General features: G+C 36.9%; 1 protein-coding gene across 6 annotated transcripts in view; it reads right to left on the bottom strand.

Annotated features, from left to right (window-relative positions):
- The window catches only part of LOC122840311 (partitioning defective 3 homolog B-like), a 218,629-nt gene that overhangs the window by 159,927 nt on the left and 35,660 nt on the right, over positions 1–23,042 (bottom strand). For all 6 annotated transcript variants that reach the window (XM_044132600.1, XM_044132598.1, XM_044132601.1 and 3 more), the window contains 2 exons: positions 8,534–8,687; positions 3,681–3,775 (listed from right to left, as the gene is read on the bottom strand). In XM_044132600.1, the coding sequence (XP_043988535.1) occupies positions 3,681–3,775; positions 8,534–8,687 (249 nt within the window). The remainder of the gene's footprint in view (positions 1–3,680; positions 3,776–8,533; positions 8,688–23,042) is intronic.

Raw genomic sequence — 23,042 nt, 5'->3', positions numbered from 1 at the left:
CCTAGGTGCTGTAAGTACAAAACTCATTTCAGCTTCTTGTGTTCAAGATGTCATTCTTTTGGTGATTATCAATATTTCATGACTGCAGATAAAGGCTATACAGTAAAATGGAACAGTACGGTAAATCTTTTCCCAGTTCTTTCTTCTACGCAAGTCATTTTCAATTCTACTTAAACATCTCATGCTGCCTCAGACCATATTCTCATGGAGGTAAACATGCAAAATTTTTATAAAGGATCAAGACAAAAATTTGAAATGCTGTCGTAGGTATGCCAAGCCAAAAGGTGTCAATATAAGGCTGCCACAGAATGAAGCAAAAATCATAGAACACTAAAAGGCACCAAATTAGTTAATTGTAAGATAGAGCCCCATGCAGGTTAGAGATAGAGATAAAGTTTTAAAAAAAAAAGGAATGGCTCGCAAATTCTTATTGAAACATGAGATCGCCATTTAGAAATGTTTCCACTCTGGGACCCGTTTTCAAAAACTGTTTCTGGTCTCCCAAACCTCCAGATCTGTATGGACGCACAACTGAAATAACAAAAAACCTTTAAAGTTACACCTAATCCCGTCTCTGCGAGGACTAGGCCCCATGCAAAAAAGCATCTAAAGGTTGCTAAGAGTATTGTGACATAGACTGTATGTTGAGGACAAACACACTTTAAGGTTTTACTGATGCTAGTTTTCAACATAACTCCACTTATAGGTTGCAGATCTGAAATGTCGTAGAACTGGGGAGCAATAGGTTATTAAGATCTAGGTTACCATTAGTTTTCCTGTGTCAATTAACATAATTTACTATTTTAAGCAAACAGGTAGTTGTAAAAATGCACACCTTTATGTAAGACACTCTATTAAATGTAATTTATTTTTCAGTTAACATGGATTAGAGGTGGGAAATGTTGATATAAAAGAATAAGGGTGTAATGCTCACACCTAACATAACACTTTAGCATGCTGTGTACATGCTGCACTTCTCAAATACTTGGTTGCCCTGAGCAACATTAAGTAGAAACACTGACCACCTCTGAGAATCAAACATATTCCCTAAACAAAATGAACCTTGCAAACATATCATTCTAAGGGGAATACAGACTTATTAAGAAAGGATGTTTGTCCAGTAAGGAGTCTCGAGGGGAGAAGGCTCCTCACTCAACAGTTCAATCATGCATCGAGTTAATTTAAGCGGTGAACTTGAGGGATCTTCTGTGTTCAACAACAAAAGAGGAATAAGAAACAGTGACACCATCAACAGCCACCAAAACTACATACCTTTGTGTAATTAGCTATTTTATTCGACAAGGGAGGTAGGTATAAATGTCAAGAAAATTAAGACAATCTGAGTACAATATAACTAATTACTATATAATACTAATTAATGTATATAATATGAAACGTTTAGGTTTAAATTTTTTGAGGATCTTAAGAGTTATGTCATGATTCAAAAAGATGCTGTTTTGGATGTGCCAACGGTCATTTACTCAAGAACACAATTTCTAATCAGAACTTAATAAAAATAAAGTGAACTTAGCTGAATGTTGTTTCTGTTCAGTTTTGTACTTAAGGGTTAGACAACATATCCAGATTAAAAGACATCTTGCACTTCACAAGCATTGAAAGTAGAGAAGTGAAACTGAGCTCAGCAGTAGTAAGGGAGGAGCAGATGAAACTAACAAAAACTGTGACCTATGACCTTTGAGAAAGTCAGAGATGGCCTCAAAAGATAGAAGGGGGGCAAACTCTTGAGAGTCATCCATCTTCATTAATGGAGACTGATGTGGCAAAATGTGTCTGAGAAGAAAGGAGGGGAAACAAGAGTCATAATTTACCCCCTCTCTTTAACCACATGTATCCTCAAATGTTTGAACTGAAAGGGAAACTGCTGACCTGTGTCATTGTACCACTTGAGGATTAAAATCCTGTTGCCTGCCTGGACCATTGATTCCGCAGTACACAACCTGCCAAGTTAGGTTTAATATATCCATGTTTATAATTTATTCTTAACTCCACTGGACAGGAATTAATCACCACTCGCAAGATTTTAAATGTAAAAGACTCCAAAAACAACTTCACTCAACTTAAGAAAAAAGGAGGCTTGCAAACTTTGAAACTGAGAACAAGAATGCTTGTCAAGTAAAAGGGCAAGAGGTCACTAAAATCAAAGTGTTTATCCCCTTGAGAATCTTAATGTGCTTAGGATATTTAATGACAATCTGCCTATTAGATTACAAAAGCACTGGAGAGAGTTCATAGTGATAATATATCAAAGTAAATCAATATCTCCAAAAAACTAAGAGACCTCTACAAACAGAAAAAATATGAGAAATTTAATCCTGAAAAGATTGGTTTAAAAACTAATTGAAAGAGACTCCATATTGTTTGTGGAAGCCATAGTAGCATAGCTCTAATAGTAAAATTTTTAGAATTATAAACACAAATCAGAGGAGAGTAGTCAACCACTTTGAAGATTTCATCAAAGGTACTTTGATATGACAACTGTTTCCAACAGTTAAGTGAACTATTCCTGATGGTAGCTTCACAAAACCTAATTTAGAAAAAAAAAAAATAAATATCCCTATAAAAATGATCCAAACTATTAACAAAGGAATAACCAGCAGTCCACATGAATACAAAAAAAGCAGACAATCATAGATTATCTCTGAAGCTTTGGGGAACAGGGCTGAATGTGTAGATCAGTGATTATTGGAAGTCCTGAGGATTCAGACAAAACACTTATCACTCATTTTCATATATTCATGTGCAGATAATTGAACATTGGCCTGTGTTAATTAGACTCTCCAACATGTCTTCCAGGTTTCTTATTAACACAGACAATTTAAATTTATTCATCATGCATGTATATACTTTTAAGCTTGTTAATATTTTCTTTATTATTACCCAGTGACGTGCGGTCAGGGGAGACAGGTGAGGCATAGGCTGTTATTCTATGGGAGCATGCTCCTCCTGTCTGTACGACTGCAATAAAATGGTTAAAAAATACTTGGTATATAAACTGATTTTCCGTAATTTAGCTTATGTATATAATGTACAGTGTTTTTTGTCACCAACTGTGTGTGTAACGTGTTTTGTGTGCTAAGGAGTGATCATAAACGGCAAAGAACAGATTCGAGGTGAGGCAGGCAGTTATCTAACCTCGTGGCAGGGGGCGCTCAAGATCCCAGATATTGTGACTCCACAACTGCAGAGTAAGAGGCAGTAACAGCGAGCTAGCCATGGAGCTAGCCATACAGTAAAATCAAGTGGAGCGATATATTTATAGTTTTCTCCTCTTACCACAGCAATCACTTATTAAATAAACGCAACGTAAACATTAAGCCTAAAACCATACTACTGCAACAGACTGAATGTTATGCTTTTTGTGTTTTTTTTGTTTTTGTTTTTTTGCTTATTGTTGTCAGTTGCTATGGCAACGGGACTGCGTGTAGTTCCGCTGGTACAGTGAGCGAGAAAGAAGGAGTTTTGAGTTGTACTTTAACGGTTTTTCCCTTTGCTGTAGAGCACAGCATGAAATTAATAATACCTACATGTCCAATTTTGATTGAGTTAATGGGATTATTCTATGGCGGCAGCGCGGCTGTGCATGACATGATTAAGTAGTGCATCACCAACTATGAACCTCACTGCACATCACTGTTATTACCACAACTTCTGAGTCTTACCATCACAGTGCTATCTTCATTGTAGGAGGGTTCAGTCTCTGTTGTTTGGGGGTTGAGAGCGGAGTCACTGCTGCTCCTCACCAGCAAGGGTGTGTCTGAAAATGAAACACACAAAGAGAGACAAACTTATAAATACGTTATATATAGAAAAAAATACAAGGAAAAGCAATAAAGGCTTTTTGTTATCGGGCCATCACAAAGCCCTCAGGCTCAGTTCTATAGAGAATTTGTGAGCAGACTGGAAAAGGCGTGTGCATGCGACCGAATTACACCAGTTCGGTTAGGAGGAATGGGCCAGAACTCCAGCAAACTAATGTGAGAAGCTTCTGGAAGGAATGAAGGAAAGTCAATCATCACTGATACCAACCAAATGTATGTAAACTTCTGATTTTGATAGTAACAAATACATTTCTGACATAGTCTTTCTGTCGTCATTGTGGCATTTAGCAAATATAAATAATTTTGATAATTCTAACTAAACTAAGTTAAAAGTTTCATCTTATTTAACTTCAGACAATGAGAAAAAGAAAATATTTGTTATTTGATGCATGTAAACTTCTGGTTTGAACTTTAAACTGAAATTAGACCCAACTCATTTCTTTCTAACAACCACAGAAAAAATACAATCTGGCTCAAAAATAAGCCAACAAGATGTTTTATTAAATTGACATTTATTCAGTGATGTGTCCAGCCTAGCTCTTTGCTTAAAACAAAAACATGCAAAGTTTGCAAGATATTGTACTATTTGAACCAAAGCCTGTTTCCAACTACAGCATCTTAACTTAACAGCCAGCCAAATTTATGTATGTATGTCCACATGTATAAGTAACATACAAATCCCACAACCTCACACTGAATGTTCTGACAGCAAATGCTGCAGAGGTGACAATGTGCGGGAAGTGTGAGAAGTTAATGTATTATCTGCTCACATCCCATCGGTGAACACTTTTGTTCATGCATCCAAATGGCCAATAAGTGGCTGATTTGTAGATTTGTGTGTGCAAGTAGGTAACAGATGATAATGGCTCTTTTCTTCACATCTCATCGGCCCTCTGCATAAAATCATCATTTACCAAAAACTGATAAATGAAACACACCGCGCTGCCGCTTGTGCTGCTGATGGGGCTTTGAGGGGAAGAGTGAAAATGAGAGGAAAGTCAACACTGCAGAAAGCTAAGCAAATAAATAAGATTTAATATGGTGTGGTTTTTATTATGATGCGTGTGGTACACTCTAAAGATCCACCATTCCCACTCATAGGGACCATCAATCTATACATATACATTAAGAACACTGTCATGTACTCGCCTAAAGCTCAATTGGGAATATAATGGCAAAGGTGGTAGCGTGGGTGTGGGGAACTCTACACTGTTAAAGTACTCTAAAGACATACCAAATGATATTTGTAGGGTCATATATTGATTGTCACAAATGGACCCATGGTGCTCTTAAGAACTACTGGGGGATATGGATTACATCAAACCTCTAATCAATTCATCTCCTCAAAGGAAGACAGTTACAGTGAGATGGTTTGATGGACGAGATAAAAGGTAAAAATGAAAGATAGTTATTTCAGAAGACTAGTAATTTTTGCTGTATGACATACACAATACCTCAGTAAAGTGTTCATACTCTTAGAACTTGAACTCCTTTTGTGAGTTTCAGGCTACAGACGTCAACGTATCTTAATTTGATAGGCCAAAACACTTGTTTTTTAGATTATTTTTAAAGGCAAACATTTTAAACATGTTCTTATTTTTATTGGACTTCCCTGAATCGATACTTTGCTGAGACCACCTTTGTTGCAGTTACAGTGGACCCCCCATATTCCTAAGAGTTAGAGACCAAAACCACTAATAACGGATAACATCTTTGCACTACTGCAGAAGCAAACATCCAAAGTATTTGTTATTTCAGCTCATGGAACTACGATCAATCAGTGCAAAGGAAAATGAAAGGGACTACTGGATTGGCAGCTTTGCAAAAACCAGCTAATAGCTTGTCAAGTACCATTGCACCTCGTCCCAAGGTGCATTTTGTTTAAAATGTCTTTTTTGGTTCTACAATCAAACCAGCAATCTTATATAAGCAGTACAACCCCTCTTTCTATTGATATTTATGGGTGTAATAGTCCATTCTTTTAAAACGTTTAAGGATGATTAATGTTTTAATAAGAAACAACATGTTAAAATGACATAAATTAAATACCAGCAATTAAAACATGACATAACTGTTTTTCAAGCTTTCAGAGGTTTGGTCTATCTGCAATCCTGGTTGTTTATGTCACTCCCTTTAATTTATGACTAATTTATGTTGTGATACGTTATGATGGCATGAAGAGCCATCTTCTGCAGTTTAAATTGTTGTGCTAATTCCGATTTTTGTTCAATTGTTAGTTTTTGGATTCCCTTTTGGTTCCACAAATCCAACAGCATGTCATGAAAACATGACATGCTGTTGGAGTTGTTGGAGTTTTAGCATGTGTTTTCATATCATGAAAACACATGCCAAATGATGCTGGTGAATTAACTTGTTTGATGTGAAAGGACAACGTGATCTATAATGGTGGATTCATGGTTGCATGTTAACAGCAAAAATATGATCTCAAAGGAGCTTTAAATCTTCTGCAACCAATTGCTGAATAGTGGCAGATTTTCTCTGTAGCAATATCCACTTTTTGAAGGCTAAACTTCAGTGAGCGTTGTACATCTGAGGCAATAGTATAAAAGGTATCTCTGGCCATGTTAACACCAGAACTTTCCTGCAGAGAAAAGCATGAGTGGGGTGGAGATGAAGATGAGAAATGACAAAGATTGGAAAAAAACTATGTGAGACTGTCAGAAGGAGAAATTATGAGCAGCAAACGACAAGCTGCTGAAGACGGAAAAGAAGAGCCAACTTGGACTGAAACTCAAAACAACAGACAATTACAGAGGCCTAATCCCAATCTCCTTTACACGATCATCGTGACAGTCTCCAGAGTTCTGCTACTTCCAATCTTACCACTAATTTTTGCTGACAGGTGACTGTACTGTAACAGACTAAACTTCCCATTCCAACAGTCTGGACAATCCAGCAAGGGTCCCTGTTTTGATTTAATACATTTGTACTTTAGCATTATAAACTTTACCTTTTATTCTGTTAGGTCTGTTTAAAACAAACAACATAAAAATACAATATATTTAACTTTAACATATAAACAGATGATAATTGATCAACTCTAAAAGGAAAACAGATTCATCCAGTCAATATGATGAAAGATAAAAAATAATTACCCTACTGATGGAAAGCACCTTCAGAATAAAGGTTAAAGTGAAATAATTTGTTTTGGCTGGTTGTAAGAATACAAAACCTCTGATTAACATGGCTTCTTTTGTTAAAGTAAAGTTTATTCAAATCTGAATCACAACTTTAAGCCCCCTTCACAACCACATATCCAACAACTCTAGTGAACAAGCACTCGACTTGAAAAAAGACAGAGGGCTGTGAAGAAGAGACGGAGAAAACCAAATGGAGACAGAGGCAGTGAGAGAATAAAGGTCATGCAGAAAAGTCTGGTTCAGGTAACACTGAGCAGACACAAACACCGGTTTTTGGTCTGCAGCCTGACAGAAAACACGCACTTCCTGTCTTCCTCTCCTCATCTAACTCTCTTTGGCCCGTATTTCAATGGCACCACTTCCAACATTCTGGCCTCTGCCATCTTGCCTTCATTAATGTCCCACCCATCACATCCTGACCTTTGACTGTGCTGGAATTCAAAGTTAACAGTATTTCTCCAGTGTATCAAAAACAAAAGGCTCTAATACTATGCTTGTAGCCTTGCAAAAGAAGTTATACTGCAAACTGTAACTGAAATGTTTGTGGGGTTTTTTCTTTGTTTTTACAGTACCACAAAAAGCTCAGTCAAGCAAACAATGTTAAACATTTTACATTAAAGAAATAAAATTTTCAGGTAGATCTTAGTAAGATTGTGTAAAATCTTACAAAGCAAATAACAGGCCACCATCAAAAAGAAGACACTCATATCAGTTGCATTTCTCTGATGTTCTTTCTAAATTTATTTCTCAAGAAGTGAAAGAAGCGTTCATAATCAGAGGAACATATGACAAAGATCTCAAATTACTGTTTTAAGTGAAAGAAGTTACGGAAGGATTAAAGTTATGGTATCAAGTTAAAATCTGCTTTTTAACTCTTCCACGATTTTATCACAATACTGAGGAGGAGCGTAACTCGCAAAAGCACACACACAGTCAGTGCAACCCCACCTGGCTGTGCAGAAACAAATAAAACCTTGCGGGATCCAAATGACGGCATTTCTTAAGACCGCAGGAGGGATAACTAAAAGATTTTAGATTTTAAGGTTCTTTCAACTCCTAAATCAGTTGGTATATTTTTATTTTACTTAAACTTTTTTCCAACATTGCTTTAGTTTGTTGCATTTTTTCTTTTCATACCTTTTTAACTTGCGTGTAATTCTTAATTTTTTTGAAATTGGTCAAATCACCTTGTGACTGACCATATTTTATCTTGCTTTCGTCCTATCTAATCTGATTGTAAATATCTAACCTTATATCATCTGTGGTGTGGAAAATATTTGAATGTGTTGCAAATGTTGATTTCACATGTTTGACCAGTGATTAAAAGTTGCTAAAGCTGTTGTTGAGATTCTATGACAAAGGGTGGACAATGGTAAAAGAACAGATCTACGTCTGTAAAAACAAAATCCTGCATAGCTATAGAGTTTTAACTCTTGGTAAATTATGAGTCTGAAAATGTATAACTTGTTTTTTTATGCCGCTTTAGGAAATTGTAGAGTTCAATATGGGTCATTAAAGTATAAACAAACTTACTAGATTTGAGTGCTGAAGAATTGACTTCAATCTCTCCTCCTGTGATTGGCTGGAAAACAGAAAGTTCAGCTTGGTGGAGGTCAGGGTTCGAGGTCAGGCTCGTGTCAGCCACACCTCTCTGCTGGGCTTCCTGCTCCTCATACACTGCCATCAGCTATAAAAACATATATAAAAACAGCAGATTATTATTAAATTGTCTCACTCAGAATGTTAAGCACTTTAGCTGAAAATTCCATTTCCATATCTGGTCTCTAAACAAAAAATTCAAGAAAAACTAGCTTACAATGATGGATATTTTTATCTTAAGGCACAAGCAAACACTAAAATTGTCTTTACCGGTCTAAATCTGCAAAAAATTTATAAATGTTAGGATAATAAACAACCTTAACACGAACATACAAACAACTTCAGTGTTACCTTCTGGATGAGGACGCTATAGAGGACATCTAAGGAGCCCAGCATTATTGTGATAACATGTGCACCTGGTCCTAACTAGCAGCTATATCCATTGATGCGCCTTTTTCACGTGTGCTGCAGCCTGCTTGCTCTTTACCATGTTATATAGTGGAATCCCTGTCTATTGAGGATTGCACTGAGTCTGCGTTTAGCCTAACATAGCAGAGGTTGTCACCACAGTGTTCCAGGGGCCTCCATGCTAGTGCTGAATAGAACTGTGTCTAGGCATGCATGTGTGCGTATAGCTACATTTGTGTGTTGTGTCTATAGTGACCAAGTATAAAGAGAGGCGAGTTTGCCAGCAGAGCCAGAGGTTTCCTGCTGCACCGAGATGTGTGAAAAATACTTTTCTGCATTCATGCTGTCCCCCTGGCTATTTATGCTTCTAACTTTGTCCTCATGTAGCACAATCTACAACTTGTATTGATTAGGCCACTATGCGTACAACAGATCTGCCCTTCCTGTTCAGCACAGCCTCACAAGGCAGAGAGCAGAATAGTATCGAGTTACACAATATCGCACCTTTCTCGCCATGTTCTCATCCATATCTCACCAGTTATTCTCTAAGACTCTCACACATCCATGTTCTGTCACCCTCCCCACTTCCATCTGTCTAACACAGATTCATCTCATTGTGCTCTTCCATGTCTCCTTTTATAACAAACCGCCTCTGACATTTTTCTGAGCTTTCTTTCTTTCTTTAAAGTTTGCATTTCTTTCAAATCACCTTTCCATCTTGAAACCAGGTCCTCTTTTGTTAATACTCCATTTATTCCCTCCCTGCTCTTTTCATGCGTTATTATCACACGTCTGTCACATTCACTCTTGGAATATGAAATCTTGTTTTGGTTATGTAACTCAAGTGATCTCCACTTGATAAGGATTAGTTAACCTTATCCTGCCTTATATGACAGGCTTTCTCAGTGAAAGCTGTAAACAGTTTTACAGTTATCCAGCTGAAAGGCACATAAACAGCAGCTACTTGCCACAGAAACAAACAGGGGATACATGGAGACAGAAAAACATACTGTTTGCCATAACAAGTTAAAAGAGATTGACTTAAATCATCTTTAAGTGTGATGTACATTTGCATTTAGTCATCTAAACGCCCAGAAGATGTCGCTCTGGGCTGATAAGACCAAGAATGAACTTTTAGGATTATTTAGGTTCTGTGTGGCAGAAAACGAACTCTCCCTGAACACACCTTCTCCACGGTGAAGTACAGTGTTGGCAGAGTCATTTTGTTGGCATGCTTTTGTTCAAGTGGAATGTGGAAACTGGTCAGAGTTGATGGTAAGATCAATGGAGCAAAAAAAAAAAAAAAAAGCAATACTGAAAACAACCTGATACTTAATACTTGAAAGTGGGATGAGGTTTCATTTTCAGCCTGGATAAGAACCCTAAATATATAGCAAGAATTACAATGAAATTGCCCAGAGCAAAGAAAATTCATGAGATCTAATGAACCAGACCTAAATTCAATTGAGACAAGGTGACTGAGCCTGAACTAATTTGCAAATAATAATTAGAAGGGGAAAAAAATTCTAAATGTGTAAAGGTGGAACCCAAGTCCTGTTTTTACAGTTTTAACCTTATAACTTCAAATTATTGTAACATATCTAAGAAATAAAAAACTCTTGACTCGCTATTGGCTAACGTTTGCAAAGCAGTCAACCCAGAAGCATCAGTAATTTTCCTTGGGGCTAATTGGCTGCGTCCCAAAGGACAGAAATAAAGAAGACTGTAGATATTTGCTTCTGCAGTAGTGCCACAATGGTATCCACTGTGTATATTGATGTATAATAAGTCACATTAAAGAGTTCTATCATACTTTTGGTCTATAGCTACAATGTGTTATATTTCCTGATATTAGATTAAATAAACTAATAAAAATAATCTTATATTACACTTGTGTGCATGTCAAACAAACAAGGGATACATAAAATAATTTTAATTATTAAATATAACATTGTTAAACAAATAATGCCAGTTAAAAGAACACAAAAAGACAAAAAAAAAAAATACAAGGGGATTTTAGAGATAAAGAACATAAAGGAACAAATGTGTGAAAATGTCCAGGCAAACCTAAAAGTCTGTAATAAAGCAGTGATGATAAGAAAGGGTAGAAAATCAGATGAGATGGGACAGAGTTTTGCCTTTGCTCTGTTCAACAGGACTCAAAGACCTGCCACGCAAAGCGACAATGCAACTTCAGCACATGGGGAAGATTAGGCTGAGACAAAAAAGGGAACACTGCAAAAAGTCAAAGCAAAAAAGGAGAAAATAAATGATAAAAGAACATGTAAGAGACAGGGACTGAGGGAAAATGATAATGACAATAATGAGAGAGAGTGACAGATAGGCTGTACTGTAAACCCCTTTGCAATGTCAGACGGTAAGAGCAAAAAAGCCAGCCTAAAAGTAAAAAAAGATTGTCTGAGTGTCACTGTGTCAAGAGCTAGAGCGGTGATGTGCCCATTTTCTACAAAATCAAACGTGACATGCTGTCCCTTGTGTCTCTGTTCCTCTCTGCAACGTGGCATACAAAGCTTTTCAGATATTTGCTTCTGTAGCTCATATTACAGTATTTTAAGAAAGACAAAACATATTCAACCTTTATATCTTATACACTAACATTAGGTTTATATGTAATGCAGCCATAAATTGGTTGAGGTCACTTGAACATATAAAAGCCAGATCAGATGGGTAACACATGTGCTGATCTGACCAAAAACTAATGGACCTATGCCTGCCTGAAAGCTCACACTTTCATTATGAGGTGATAAAGCAGTGTGACATCATCTGATAGGGTTAACAGATAATGTCACAGTGCAGTGGATCATGTTAACTCACAAAAGGAGTATCTTGGGCTATGCTCTAAACTTAACCTTGAGAAAAGGAGAAGATGTCTGAAGTGAGATCACCCTTCACAGAAATAATTCAAAATTTGAGAAACAAATAGTTAAGTTGTAAGCAGAACAGTCACAGGTATTTAAGACAAAAAAATACTTGCTAAGAGTAGACATATGCTGACAGATTCACTGATATTTCGGTTGGAAGGGCCATTTTCACTGGCTTCTGCAATAACGTTATGGTTCCACTAAGTTGTTATAAACAAAATTTAACCTTCCCCTCAGCAAATCTGTCAACAAGCACATGCAATGCTGACTCAAAGATGAAGGGCTCTGTGAAAATCTGTTATTTTCTCCTTTTTTTCCAATTTAAACCTTCCGTTGAATCAAAATTTTACTTTGATCGTGCTGCTGACAAGCTGATGCAGAAATGCCTTTATCAACTTGTTAGCCTCAACACTTGCAGATTTAGGCACTGGGAATTAAGACAAGTCATCTGTCTGCTTTGAGTTCAACATGGGATGCTACTCAGAAATGTTAGAATTTTTTGATCACTACAGTAAGTTGTAGTGATCAATGGGTTGGGTTTTTAAATGTATATTTTGAAGCTTTGTTTCTCTACAGAACAATTTACTTAACTTATAGTATGCACGGTAAAAAAATAAACACTCAACTTTCCAAAAATGTATAAAAACATCACTAAGCAATGATGTCTGTGGCTTACCTTCTTGTGGACTGAGTCAAAGACTCTGGACACCTGTCAGGTCAGCAGTCTTCCCCATGTCCAGATAGCCCATTACAGGGCCAGAAAAATAACATTCCTGCTTTAAAGTCACAGTTTGTTGCTCCATTCCTGCTGTATTATTATTTTATTAATTTTGTTTTGGTGTTTTTGAACCCTGATTAAAACGGTAACATCAATCTTTTTCATCAAAAGAAATACTACTTTAGGCTGCATACACTTTTAAACAAGTGTCAATTAGAGATTCATCAAGTTGGCTCCTGTTCTTTCCATAAAACCAAAGCAGCATGTAAAGTTTAAGATTTGAGTACAACCACTTACATTACCATCTTTTTTTCACATAAAGTGCTTTTTATTCAGGTCGATTATGGCTTGATTGATTACTTGAATCAGGATCAATAAAATACTACAAACAGATCCATTCACTGAGCTTAAAGGCAGCCCATAATTGCTCTCTCTCACACACACACAAACCCACCCAGACTAAACAATCTTTAATTAAATATGCTTAAGCTATCTGTACACCGCTGACCTTTGATTTCCACTCAGGACCACTTACCGTAAAAAAATCTATGGCATTCAAGAGGGTGTGCCTGTATGTGTGTGCTTGAGTACTTTGGCATCTTATAGACTCAGCAATATCCTTGGCAGTGACCACTTCATCACCATAGATTTAACATCAGAGCTCCACATGACAACACTTCTCCAAAGAAGCAGGAATATGCATGCAGTGTGAGAATCAGCTATTTTTTAAGCAGGCTAGAACTTTTACTGCTTCCTTTGAGTGGAAAAATAAGGAAAAAAAGAATCAGAAAAACACAAATTTTAAGTCATTATTGCAAATATGTTAATTTTCTGCCATTTGTGCTATCTCAGCTGTTCATTGTACTTCTGACAAAAACTACACAAAATAAAAAAAATATATAATGAAATAGCGCTATAAATAAATTCTGATAATCTGAATACAACGAACTGAAGACTGCAAATGCTTGTTTTGGGTCTAACACCGCAGAGGCTTCTACCCTGATGCAACTGTTCCTCATAAGAAAGAAATCAAGTCTGATCACTCAGGAACACACACACATTCACACACACAAGGGATACAGGATGGGCAGACAGCACCACCTAGCCCGGTACAACAGAAACTGCATCTAAAGTGTGACACAAAGACATTGTAACCCTACCCCCATCACAAAAGTATATTTCTGCATTTTATGGTTAATATAAGTCATCTAACTGTTTCCCATTAGGCAACATGAACTGTTCTGAAGCAAGAAAAATAGCAAGCTGAAATATTCTATCCGACGTTCCTATCAACCTTGGTTTAAAGAATAAATAACTACTGTATCTGGAATGCCTCCAAGCTTTGTTATGTAGGTAGCATGTTAAAAAGAATATTTTTAAAAGTAATAAACCGTTTTTACAGACCCATTCAGCTCTTTCTATCATGCATCTTATTATAAGTTTAAAAATGCTTGATTTGTTACATGGTTGAACTGTCTAACATCCACCACAAAAGTTACAAGTGGTGAGTAAATCTGAGGTTATTTCAGCATGAAACTCTTATTAACATGAGGAATACTACTATTAATGTTCACCACACTTCTGTGTGATGACCATAAAAATAACTGCAGATCACAAAGAGAATATGAATGAGCCCTGAGGCAGGTGAGTTATTCTACATGAGGCTATAAGATGCCCTCTTTGTGTTTCATCAGCAGATATTCCTGCTTAGCCCCATTTTTTCCCCTCTGGCTTTACTTTGCCTTTTCTTTTTTGCTTCCCATCATTTCCCTTCTTGCCTCTTTTCATCTCCGGTTCTCCAAACCATTATCTTCCTTCCTTTGGCTTCTTTTTCAGCCCCTGATACTGTTTCTCCCTTTACCATTTCTAAACTTCACAGCAGCTTCTCTGGTCAACTGTGCCCATCTCTCAAATGTCCTAAACATCTTTAATAACAAAAATATAGACTTTTCAAATAGGGATGCCAATATATTGGCTTTAACATCCATATTGGCCAATGTTAGTCATTTTTTGACACATAGGCATCTATCCGATAAGTAAAAATGTGCCAATATTAAAACTCAATATTTATTCAGTTTTATTGTTGTTTTTCTATGTGGTGTGGAAGAGACAACAAATGGTTTGGTCATGTGGTCATGTGGTGTTGTTTACTAACAGTTTTTTTAAAAATGAGGAAAATATATATAACATGGGTAAATATCAGTCATAATAGCAATACTAATATTGCATATCAGCCCAAGTTGTCAAATCGGTGCATCCCTATTTTCATGCTCCTACTGTCTTGCTGTCTCTGTTCTTTTTTGCCCATTCTGTAAAGCAGTGGTCCCCAACCACCGGGCCGGTACCAGTCCGTGGACCAATTGGTACCGGGCCGCAAAAAATAATTAAATATGTCCGTTGTATATATTGAGTCTGGAGTAGCTTTTATTTCTGCAGACCCCCCCCCCGCCCCCCCCGGTCCGCAGAAAATTTACGAAGGGTTGACCGGTCCACTGTACTAAAAAGGTTGGGGACCACTGCTTTAAAGGATAAATACAAGAGTTCTCCATTTTTAAATATATAACCTGCAAAAAGACGATGGTTGAATGATGGATGGACGGATGACAATCAAATCGATGACAGGTGATGGGATGAATATATACAACCTTTAGATGACTTTTGGAAATAGATATTTCTCCATATTTATGCCGACCTGGACAATTGATAATTGTACTTTTTTTTTTTTATTCCTGTTCTCCTGACAAAGTTTCAGTCCTGCCTGACAAATCAGCTAATGTAAATCCTCATGTTAAAGCACTTTGCTCCATTAGTTAAACCACAAAGCAACAAAGAGCTTATTGATTAGGACATGAATCTGATACACTCACTCTCACTCTCTCAAACTCGATATTCTATTTAATCTGACACAGTTATTTCATACTGTTTAACTTCCAGTCCTGCTTAGTCTGTTCTCTGGTATTCTTTAAATTATTTCAATTAAGAAAATGAAATACAGCATGTTAAACTTCTGATTTATATTTGATTACTAAATGGAAAATAACATTTAGAGCCCCTGCATACTGCACGTCATAAAGACCTTTACAAAATTGCTACAATGGAAGACAGGGACGAAAATATGTACACACAGACATAGAAACCATCTGAGAATCACTACGCAACCATCATCGATTGGTCATTTCTGAAATCAATAATTGGGATGGTGTTGTCTGTACGGAGAATATGAATGAATGAAATTCACCTGCTCAGCAGTTTCAAGTCTGCATTGGAGCATGTCTGCATAGCTTTGTCTGACTGTGTTCACTCACCCTTTTATTGATCTCCAGTCACCTTAACTCTCTCTAGAGCATGAGAAATCCAGACAAAACAGACAGGAAGAAAAAGATGAATGGGCAACAGAAAGGATGTGAAGAATGAGAAACACAGACATAAAGCAATGACAGTCAGCTTACATAGACCACCATTAAAATACATTCATACAGAGACTTACACTTGCATACAATGGATTTGCTTCTATTCAGAAAACCAGCATCCCACACACAACCAAAGTATGTCACTTTCCAATTGCTCAGTCTTGCCAACGCTTTTTTTTTTTTTTCATATATTCCTGACTGCAGGAACATGCACATACTGTGTCCTCACATATAACATGCATTTATGTTGTTGTATATTTGACTGTCCACTACTATCTCCCCGAGCCTCTGAGTAGACCACACTTGACCATATGGAAGAGCATTATGGAGACACAGTAGCACAGATGGACACAGTCTGTCCATATTCTCAAAGATGTACAGCTAACAGGCTAGATGACAGCACCCATTACCAGCAGAGCCTCCAACAAGAGAAAACCGCAGAGGCAAAAACAGAATAGATGGAGCAAAACTGGCACCGTTACATACAGTTTAAATCACGGATAATGGTTGGCTTCATATTAAGGCTGAATGATATCTGCAATGAGAGACAAGGTTTTGTACCAGTGTACATATGCAGTAGACTGTACATATATTTGCACCTTCGTAAAGATGTGCAAAACATGTTAAACTAAATACATCTTTACCTCCAGCAGCAAAATCCTACTGATTTTTTTTCTTTTTTTTTTTTTTTGAGTAAATTAATTAAATGGGAATAAAAGTCAAATATTCAGAAATAGCTGTTTTTATGCCACGAAAGCCACAATTATTTCTTTGGCATAGGTAAACAAAATTCTATGAAATAACGTATGAAATACATTACGTTTTTATTAAGTTGATCAAATTGACTTAAAAATCTACTTTTAATTATTAAGGTTTAACAGAATCGTGAGATAATAAATTGCCTCAATATTCCTCAAAGTCAATTTATTTTACCAAGTGATATTGTGTTGCACTCAGAATGTGACTGCATCAGATGACATGAAAATGATTAGACAGAGGGATGGATAGACAGACGGACACTTTATTCATCCCCTCAGGGAAATTCAGGTGCCCAGAAGTCCAAAAACTGCAATAAAAAATACAATAAGAAGAGCAACAGTCTAAATAAACAAGGGGTATTGCACTAAAAAGGTTATGAAACATTATTGCAGTACAATAGGAAACAGATGGGTGTCCAATTCATGAGCTTCTTTCCTTAGCCAAGGTGTTGTGCATCCTAATGGCAAAGCGGACAAAAGATCTACTAAGCTTCTCCATCAGGACACTTCTGACACTTCTGTTACATTATTACATCACATTTTTGTGACACTATAATCCGTATGACAATCGCATGTCTTACAGATATTGTGCAGACCCATTTGGGATTTTTTCTTTTTCTACACTAAAGGATTATTTAATAGTCTTACAAGGAGTTTGGACTGGAATTTATTTTCTCTTGTTCAAAATCTGAAATACCAAGACTTGACCAAACCAAACAGAGATGATTAAAAGAGACCATAACAATTACAAGATGTCTGAGTGAACAAAAAGAAGAACTGTTTTGAAGTTCTCCTGGCATCAAGACTCCTATAGCATTACATATGCAAAAAAAAAAACACCAAACCCTGGACTGGTTTAATCTACAATGATTACAGATTCTTTCCCAAACACATTGCTAAAATCTCTTGTCTTGTATCATCTCTTCCACTAACCAGACTGCATCATTAAATTACTATTAATTATTTAGTAATGTTTAATTTACCCTGGCCACTCTCCAATGTGGGATGAATGAGAGAATTGGCCATTGTTTAAGATTTTTGTTGACTGAAATCAGAAAAGTGTCAGCTGCACTTTAATTATATGCCCTGCATTCCAACTTTTTTAAATAAAAACTCAACCACATTGATATCCAGATAAGAATTACTTTTTGTTTGTCACAATGTAACCTTTTTTTTTTTTTGCACATTCTGACTTATTACCTGAAATGTTATTGATTTATTGACATCATGACACATGTTTCAGAGCTTTCTGAGTCTTCAGTGTTCACTTCTGTTACATCAGAAGAATCCACAAAACTTAATTCCCCTGTACCTTATTCACTCTGCTTTCTTTCCCTTGATTCCTTTAACCTCTCCTTTCTCTTCAACAACTTATCAATTTCAATTGGCTCTCCGCTTAACAATGAATGTCTGAGTGCCTTTTTAAGTCGGATTTGCTGCCTGTCAGATTTGACTGATTACAGGTCACCCACACATCACGATCTCACATTTATGCAATCATGGCTTCGAACTCATATAACCACAAAGTCCTTAGATGGATGCTATCTGAGGATTACCCGGTGAAAGGCTTAAGTAGCGACAGCTGTCAGCTGATATTACAAAATCTGAATCAGATCCCAACTGACATATGTGTTATTGCAAATGAAAACAGAAACACAGTACATCAATGCTTAAACATATGCACTTTCTGTATTTTCACACAAGGGTAAAATCAAGCCACAAATGTTTTTTATTCTTCTTGTGTGCACTACAGTGCTAAGTCATCATCAAGATTGTTTGCATTAGCAGACATTTTTAATCATCTAATTATATGTGGGTAATACCCATGTAGTGCACAAATACTGTGGTAATGTAGCCCCAAATCTTTTAAAGCATTTACTGCAGACAATTAAATTAGGTCAGTAATGTTTCTTTTAGCTGGATGGAATATAGTTAGAATTTTCAAAATGTCAAAATTAGGCATTTACATTCTGCCCTCTTTTCATAGATGACCCAAAATAAGATCCAGTGCCCACAACTGGCATCACAATTCAACCACTGAGTAAAGTCTCTACCTGTCTGCAATTAATACAGTGAACAGCCCGCATTTACCTGGGTTGGGGAACACAACTGCTGTCTAATAGCTGAAATTGGCAAATTCTTGAAACTCACTCAAAGAATCCTCATGACTGCCTATTTTATTAGTTCAAGCAACAAATATAGCATAATAAGCATTAATACGCTTGGTGGAAACTGTCTTGGCACTACTGCAGAAGTTAATGTCTCTAGTGTTCTTTATCCAGCCAAACAGCGCCAAGGAAAATGAATGCCACTCATAAATTGGCTGCTTTGCAAAGACCAGCCAAAGATTTTCCTGCACATTGGAAGATCTGCTGAAACTTTAAAAGATAAGTCAAGAGATAATAGTACAAGTGAAGAAGCATTCTCAAAATATAGGCTGCAACACAGTGGGATAGACATCTGATCACCTGTAATGAAAAAACAGCTTCCTTGCACCAATATTAGGACATAGCGAAGGGAAAAATATAAATTGTGTTGCTGTGTTGGATGGACAGATTTGAAAAAGGACAGGATTCCATCAACTATGTGAATATGTCAGAGAAACAAGCTGAGATTTGCTCTGGGGGGTCATACGTGTAGGTCATCTTTCATCTGTGTAGCAGTGAGCTATGTAAGCAAATGACTTTGTTCAAAGATTAAATACAGATTTGTCCCCTTCATGTCCCCCTTAAAAAAATGCAGATGTTATATTTTAGATTTTGACTGGATATAGAGAGCCAACATTAAAAAAAATCTTCTGAAAGTTCTGAAAGCTCAGAAAGTCAATGCAAATACCTCTGACCTCTAATTAGCTTCAGATGCATACCTCACTCTGACACTTAATCCTAGATTACATTTCTCCCACCCCTCCATCAGAATGTCTTACCACCACCTACTCAAGGTGAATGACGGAAATTATGTGATGCCTACTCATAGAGCTGATGATCTGTGTGTGCATGTGTGTGTGTGCGTGTGTGTGTGTGTGTGTGCATAGAGGTTAGGCAATTAAATGAGCCTGTTATCATCACTCAAACATTCAGGGACAAGTTCACTCTTTATTAAGCTCTCACAGCCCAGCACATTACTCTGTCAATGGATTTAAATCTTTCCACTAACTGCTAGTGGGTATGTGTGTGTGTGTGTGGGTGTGTGTGTGTGTGTGTGCGCGTTGGTATATGTGATTTAGCAGGACATTTCGTCAGAATACACACCACACTAGAAGGACATTTTGAATTAGCAGGACAGGAGCGGTGTCCTGCTAAAACAGAGAAAAATCTAAAAACGTAGAAAGGTTTCTATTGGTCTATTAACCCCAAAAATGCAAAAAAAACGAGATGTCCGCTTAATACACATAAACCTGATTTTGTGTATAATCTGTGTATCACCACAGTGCCCCCTATGGCAGGTTTGTGTAATAGCAGGACCTCATGAATATTCACACAAGGTCTTAATCTGATTGGTTGTTTACCGGAAGGTCCTGCTAATTATTACAGTGTCCTTCTAATTCACGTCTTGCAATTTACACTGGGGATGAGTTGGCAATATGATTATTCTGTGCTATAAGATACAGAAATGAATATATATTTTGGTCAAATATTGTTTATTTAAAATATTATGACTAATAAATGTGTGACATAAGTGCATGGATTAAAAGAAATATAAACCATAAGAGAGCCATTTTTCACCAAACTATTTATACACTCCACTGCTAACATTTTGTTGATTCTGGCTTGCTCTGCATCCATAGAACCAGAACCAAGCATTTTGAAGCAGAATTTAGCTTCAATGCACCACAAATCTTGAATAAAGCTTGAAAACAGCTGAAACAATGAATTCCTTTAAATCAAGGCAAAAACACAACTATTTACAATTGTTTCTGAATCTTAATCAAAGGTACATGTATCATTATATTTGATGTATATGATTTTAATTTTGATTTTACTTTGAATTTAATTTCTTTGTTTTTCTTTCTTAAGGTGAATGCACACCATGTTCTAAATTATTATGCAAATTGGATTTAACTGTTATAAAGATTACATTTTTGTTGTGCTATTAAATTTATAGATGGTATTGTGTGTCAGGGCTCTTTTAATCACTATAATTAATTTCGGATTAGTTTGTCTGGTGAGCTTAATTAAAGGAAATCTACTTAAGAAGGATGTTCCACATTATTAAGCAGGCCACAGCTTTCAAGCAATATGGGAAGAGAAAGGATCTCTTTGCTGACCAAAATCATCAGATAGTGTAGTGCTATATGACAAGATATGAAAACATCAAATATTTTAACTGAAACTGAAGCATTATTGTACTGTGAAGAGATTTGTGGCTGATTTAGAACAAAGATGGGTTTGTATAGATAAAGGCAGAATGAGGAAGGTTTCTATTAGACAAATTCATCAAATTAAGAGAGCAGCTGTTAAAATGCCCTTACATAGCAGCAAGCAGTTACTTGAAGCTGGAACCACAAGGTGAAGGGTCCTCCAGAGGCTTGCAGTGCATGAACCTACTATTTGGCAGCTCCTAACCAGAGCTCACAAGCAGAACCGGTCGCAGTGGGCCCAACTGTACATGAAGATTGATTTTCAAACAGATTAGTTCACTGATGACTGATGTGCAACCCTGGATAGTCCAGATGTTCGCAGTAGTGGATTGATGATGGATGGCCACCAAATTCCAAAACAGCTGTGACATCAACAAGGAGGTAGTGGAGGCTGAAATCATGTGGAAGAGCTGGTCAGCCCCTTCAGAGTCCCTGAAGGCTTGAAAATGACCTCAGCAAAGTATATGGACTTTCTGACTGATCACTTTCTTTCATGGTTCAGAAAGAAGAGCCATACCTTCCATACCAAAATCATCTCCATGCATGACAATGCATCATCTTATGCTGCAAGGCCACTGTGTATAGGCATGAAAGGGGAAAAACTCATGGTGAGGTCACCATCCTCCTCTGATCTCTGACCTCAACCCTACTGAGAACCTTTGGAGTTTCCTCAAACAGAAGATCTAAGGGTGGGATGCAGTTGATATCAAAACAGCAACTCTGGGAAGGTATTCTGACATCCTGCAATGAAATTCAAGCAGAAACTATCCACAAGCTCACAAGTTCAATGAATGCAAGAATTGTGATGGTGATATCAAAGAAGGGGTCCTATGTGAACACGTAACTCAGTCTATTAAGAGGTTTTTGATTGAATTAGGTTTTGATTTTAGTACTTGTGATGCTGCACATTCAAATATTGATTAGTTCAGAGAACTGTTTGCAGTTCTTTATAATCCATAAAATGTTTAGAAAATCTGCTGTGCATATTAATTTGGAACAGTGCATTTTGAGTTTCTTTTTGAAAATATACTGTTCTCCTTGGGAGCTTTGTTCAGTAAAATTTTATTTATACTGTAGTAGTTCTTGACTTGACAATCATACTGACCATCATTTCCATTGACCATTTAATAAAATCTGAGAAGATATCAATTACATAATAATTTGGAACACAGTGTATGTTACTTGTATGACTTCTTAGTTCTGTGTTTCTTTGATGTAAAGCACTTTCAACTGCCTTCCAGCTGAAATGTGCTATACAAATAAACTTGACTTGACAGCAGTTTTCAGATCTTGCCAAAGATTCTCTGTTGAATTTATGTCTAGACTTTGACCTTGCCACTCTAACATGAATGTTTTTTAAACCATTCCATTGTAGATCTGGCTTAATGTTTAGGGTCATTGTCTTGCTGGAAAGTGAACCTCCGCCCCAGCCTCAAGTCGTTTGCAGACTCCGGCAGGTTTTCTTCCAAGATTGACCTGTATTTGGCTCAATCCATCTTACAATCAAGAATGAAGAAAAGAAATGTTTGTCAGTGGGGAAGGTGTGTTCAGAGTGATGTGCAGTGTCCATTCTCCACCACAAGTAATGCTTTGCATTTTGCCAAAAGTTCAATTTTGGTCTCGTCTTATTGTTTTGCTGTATCCCAACCTGGCTTCTGGCAAATTGCAAATGGGATTTTTTATGTTTAGGTGGATGGCCTTGTCTTGGTAGGTTCACAGCTGTGCCATTCTCTTTCCATTTCCAGATGATTCGTGGAACCTGTTTATAACCTAAGCCTGCTTTAAGCTTCTCCACAACTTTGTCCCTGAGTTGTCTGGTGTGTCCCTTGGACTTTGTGATGCTGTTTGCTTCCCAATATTCTCTTAACTAACCTTTGAGGCAGTCTTAGAGGAGTTGAACTTATACT

The sequence above is a fragment of the Gambusia affinis genome, linkage group LG11 (genome assembly GCF_019740435.1).
Source record: "Gambusia affinis linkage group LG11, SWU_Gaff_1.0, whole genome shotgun sequence".
NCBI classification, from domain to species: domain Eukaryota; kingdom Metazoa; phylum Chordata; class Actinopteri; order Cyprinodontiformes; family Poeciliidae; genus Gambusia; species Gambusia affinis.
This window is presented reverse-complemented; position numbering and strand designations above follow the sequence as displayed.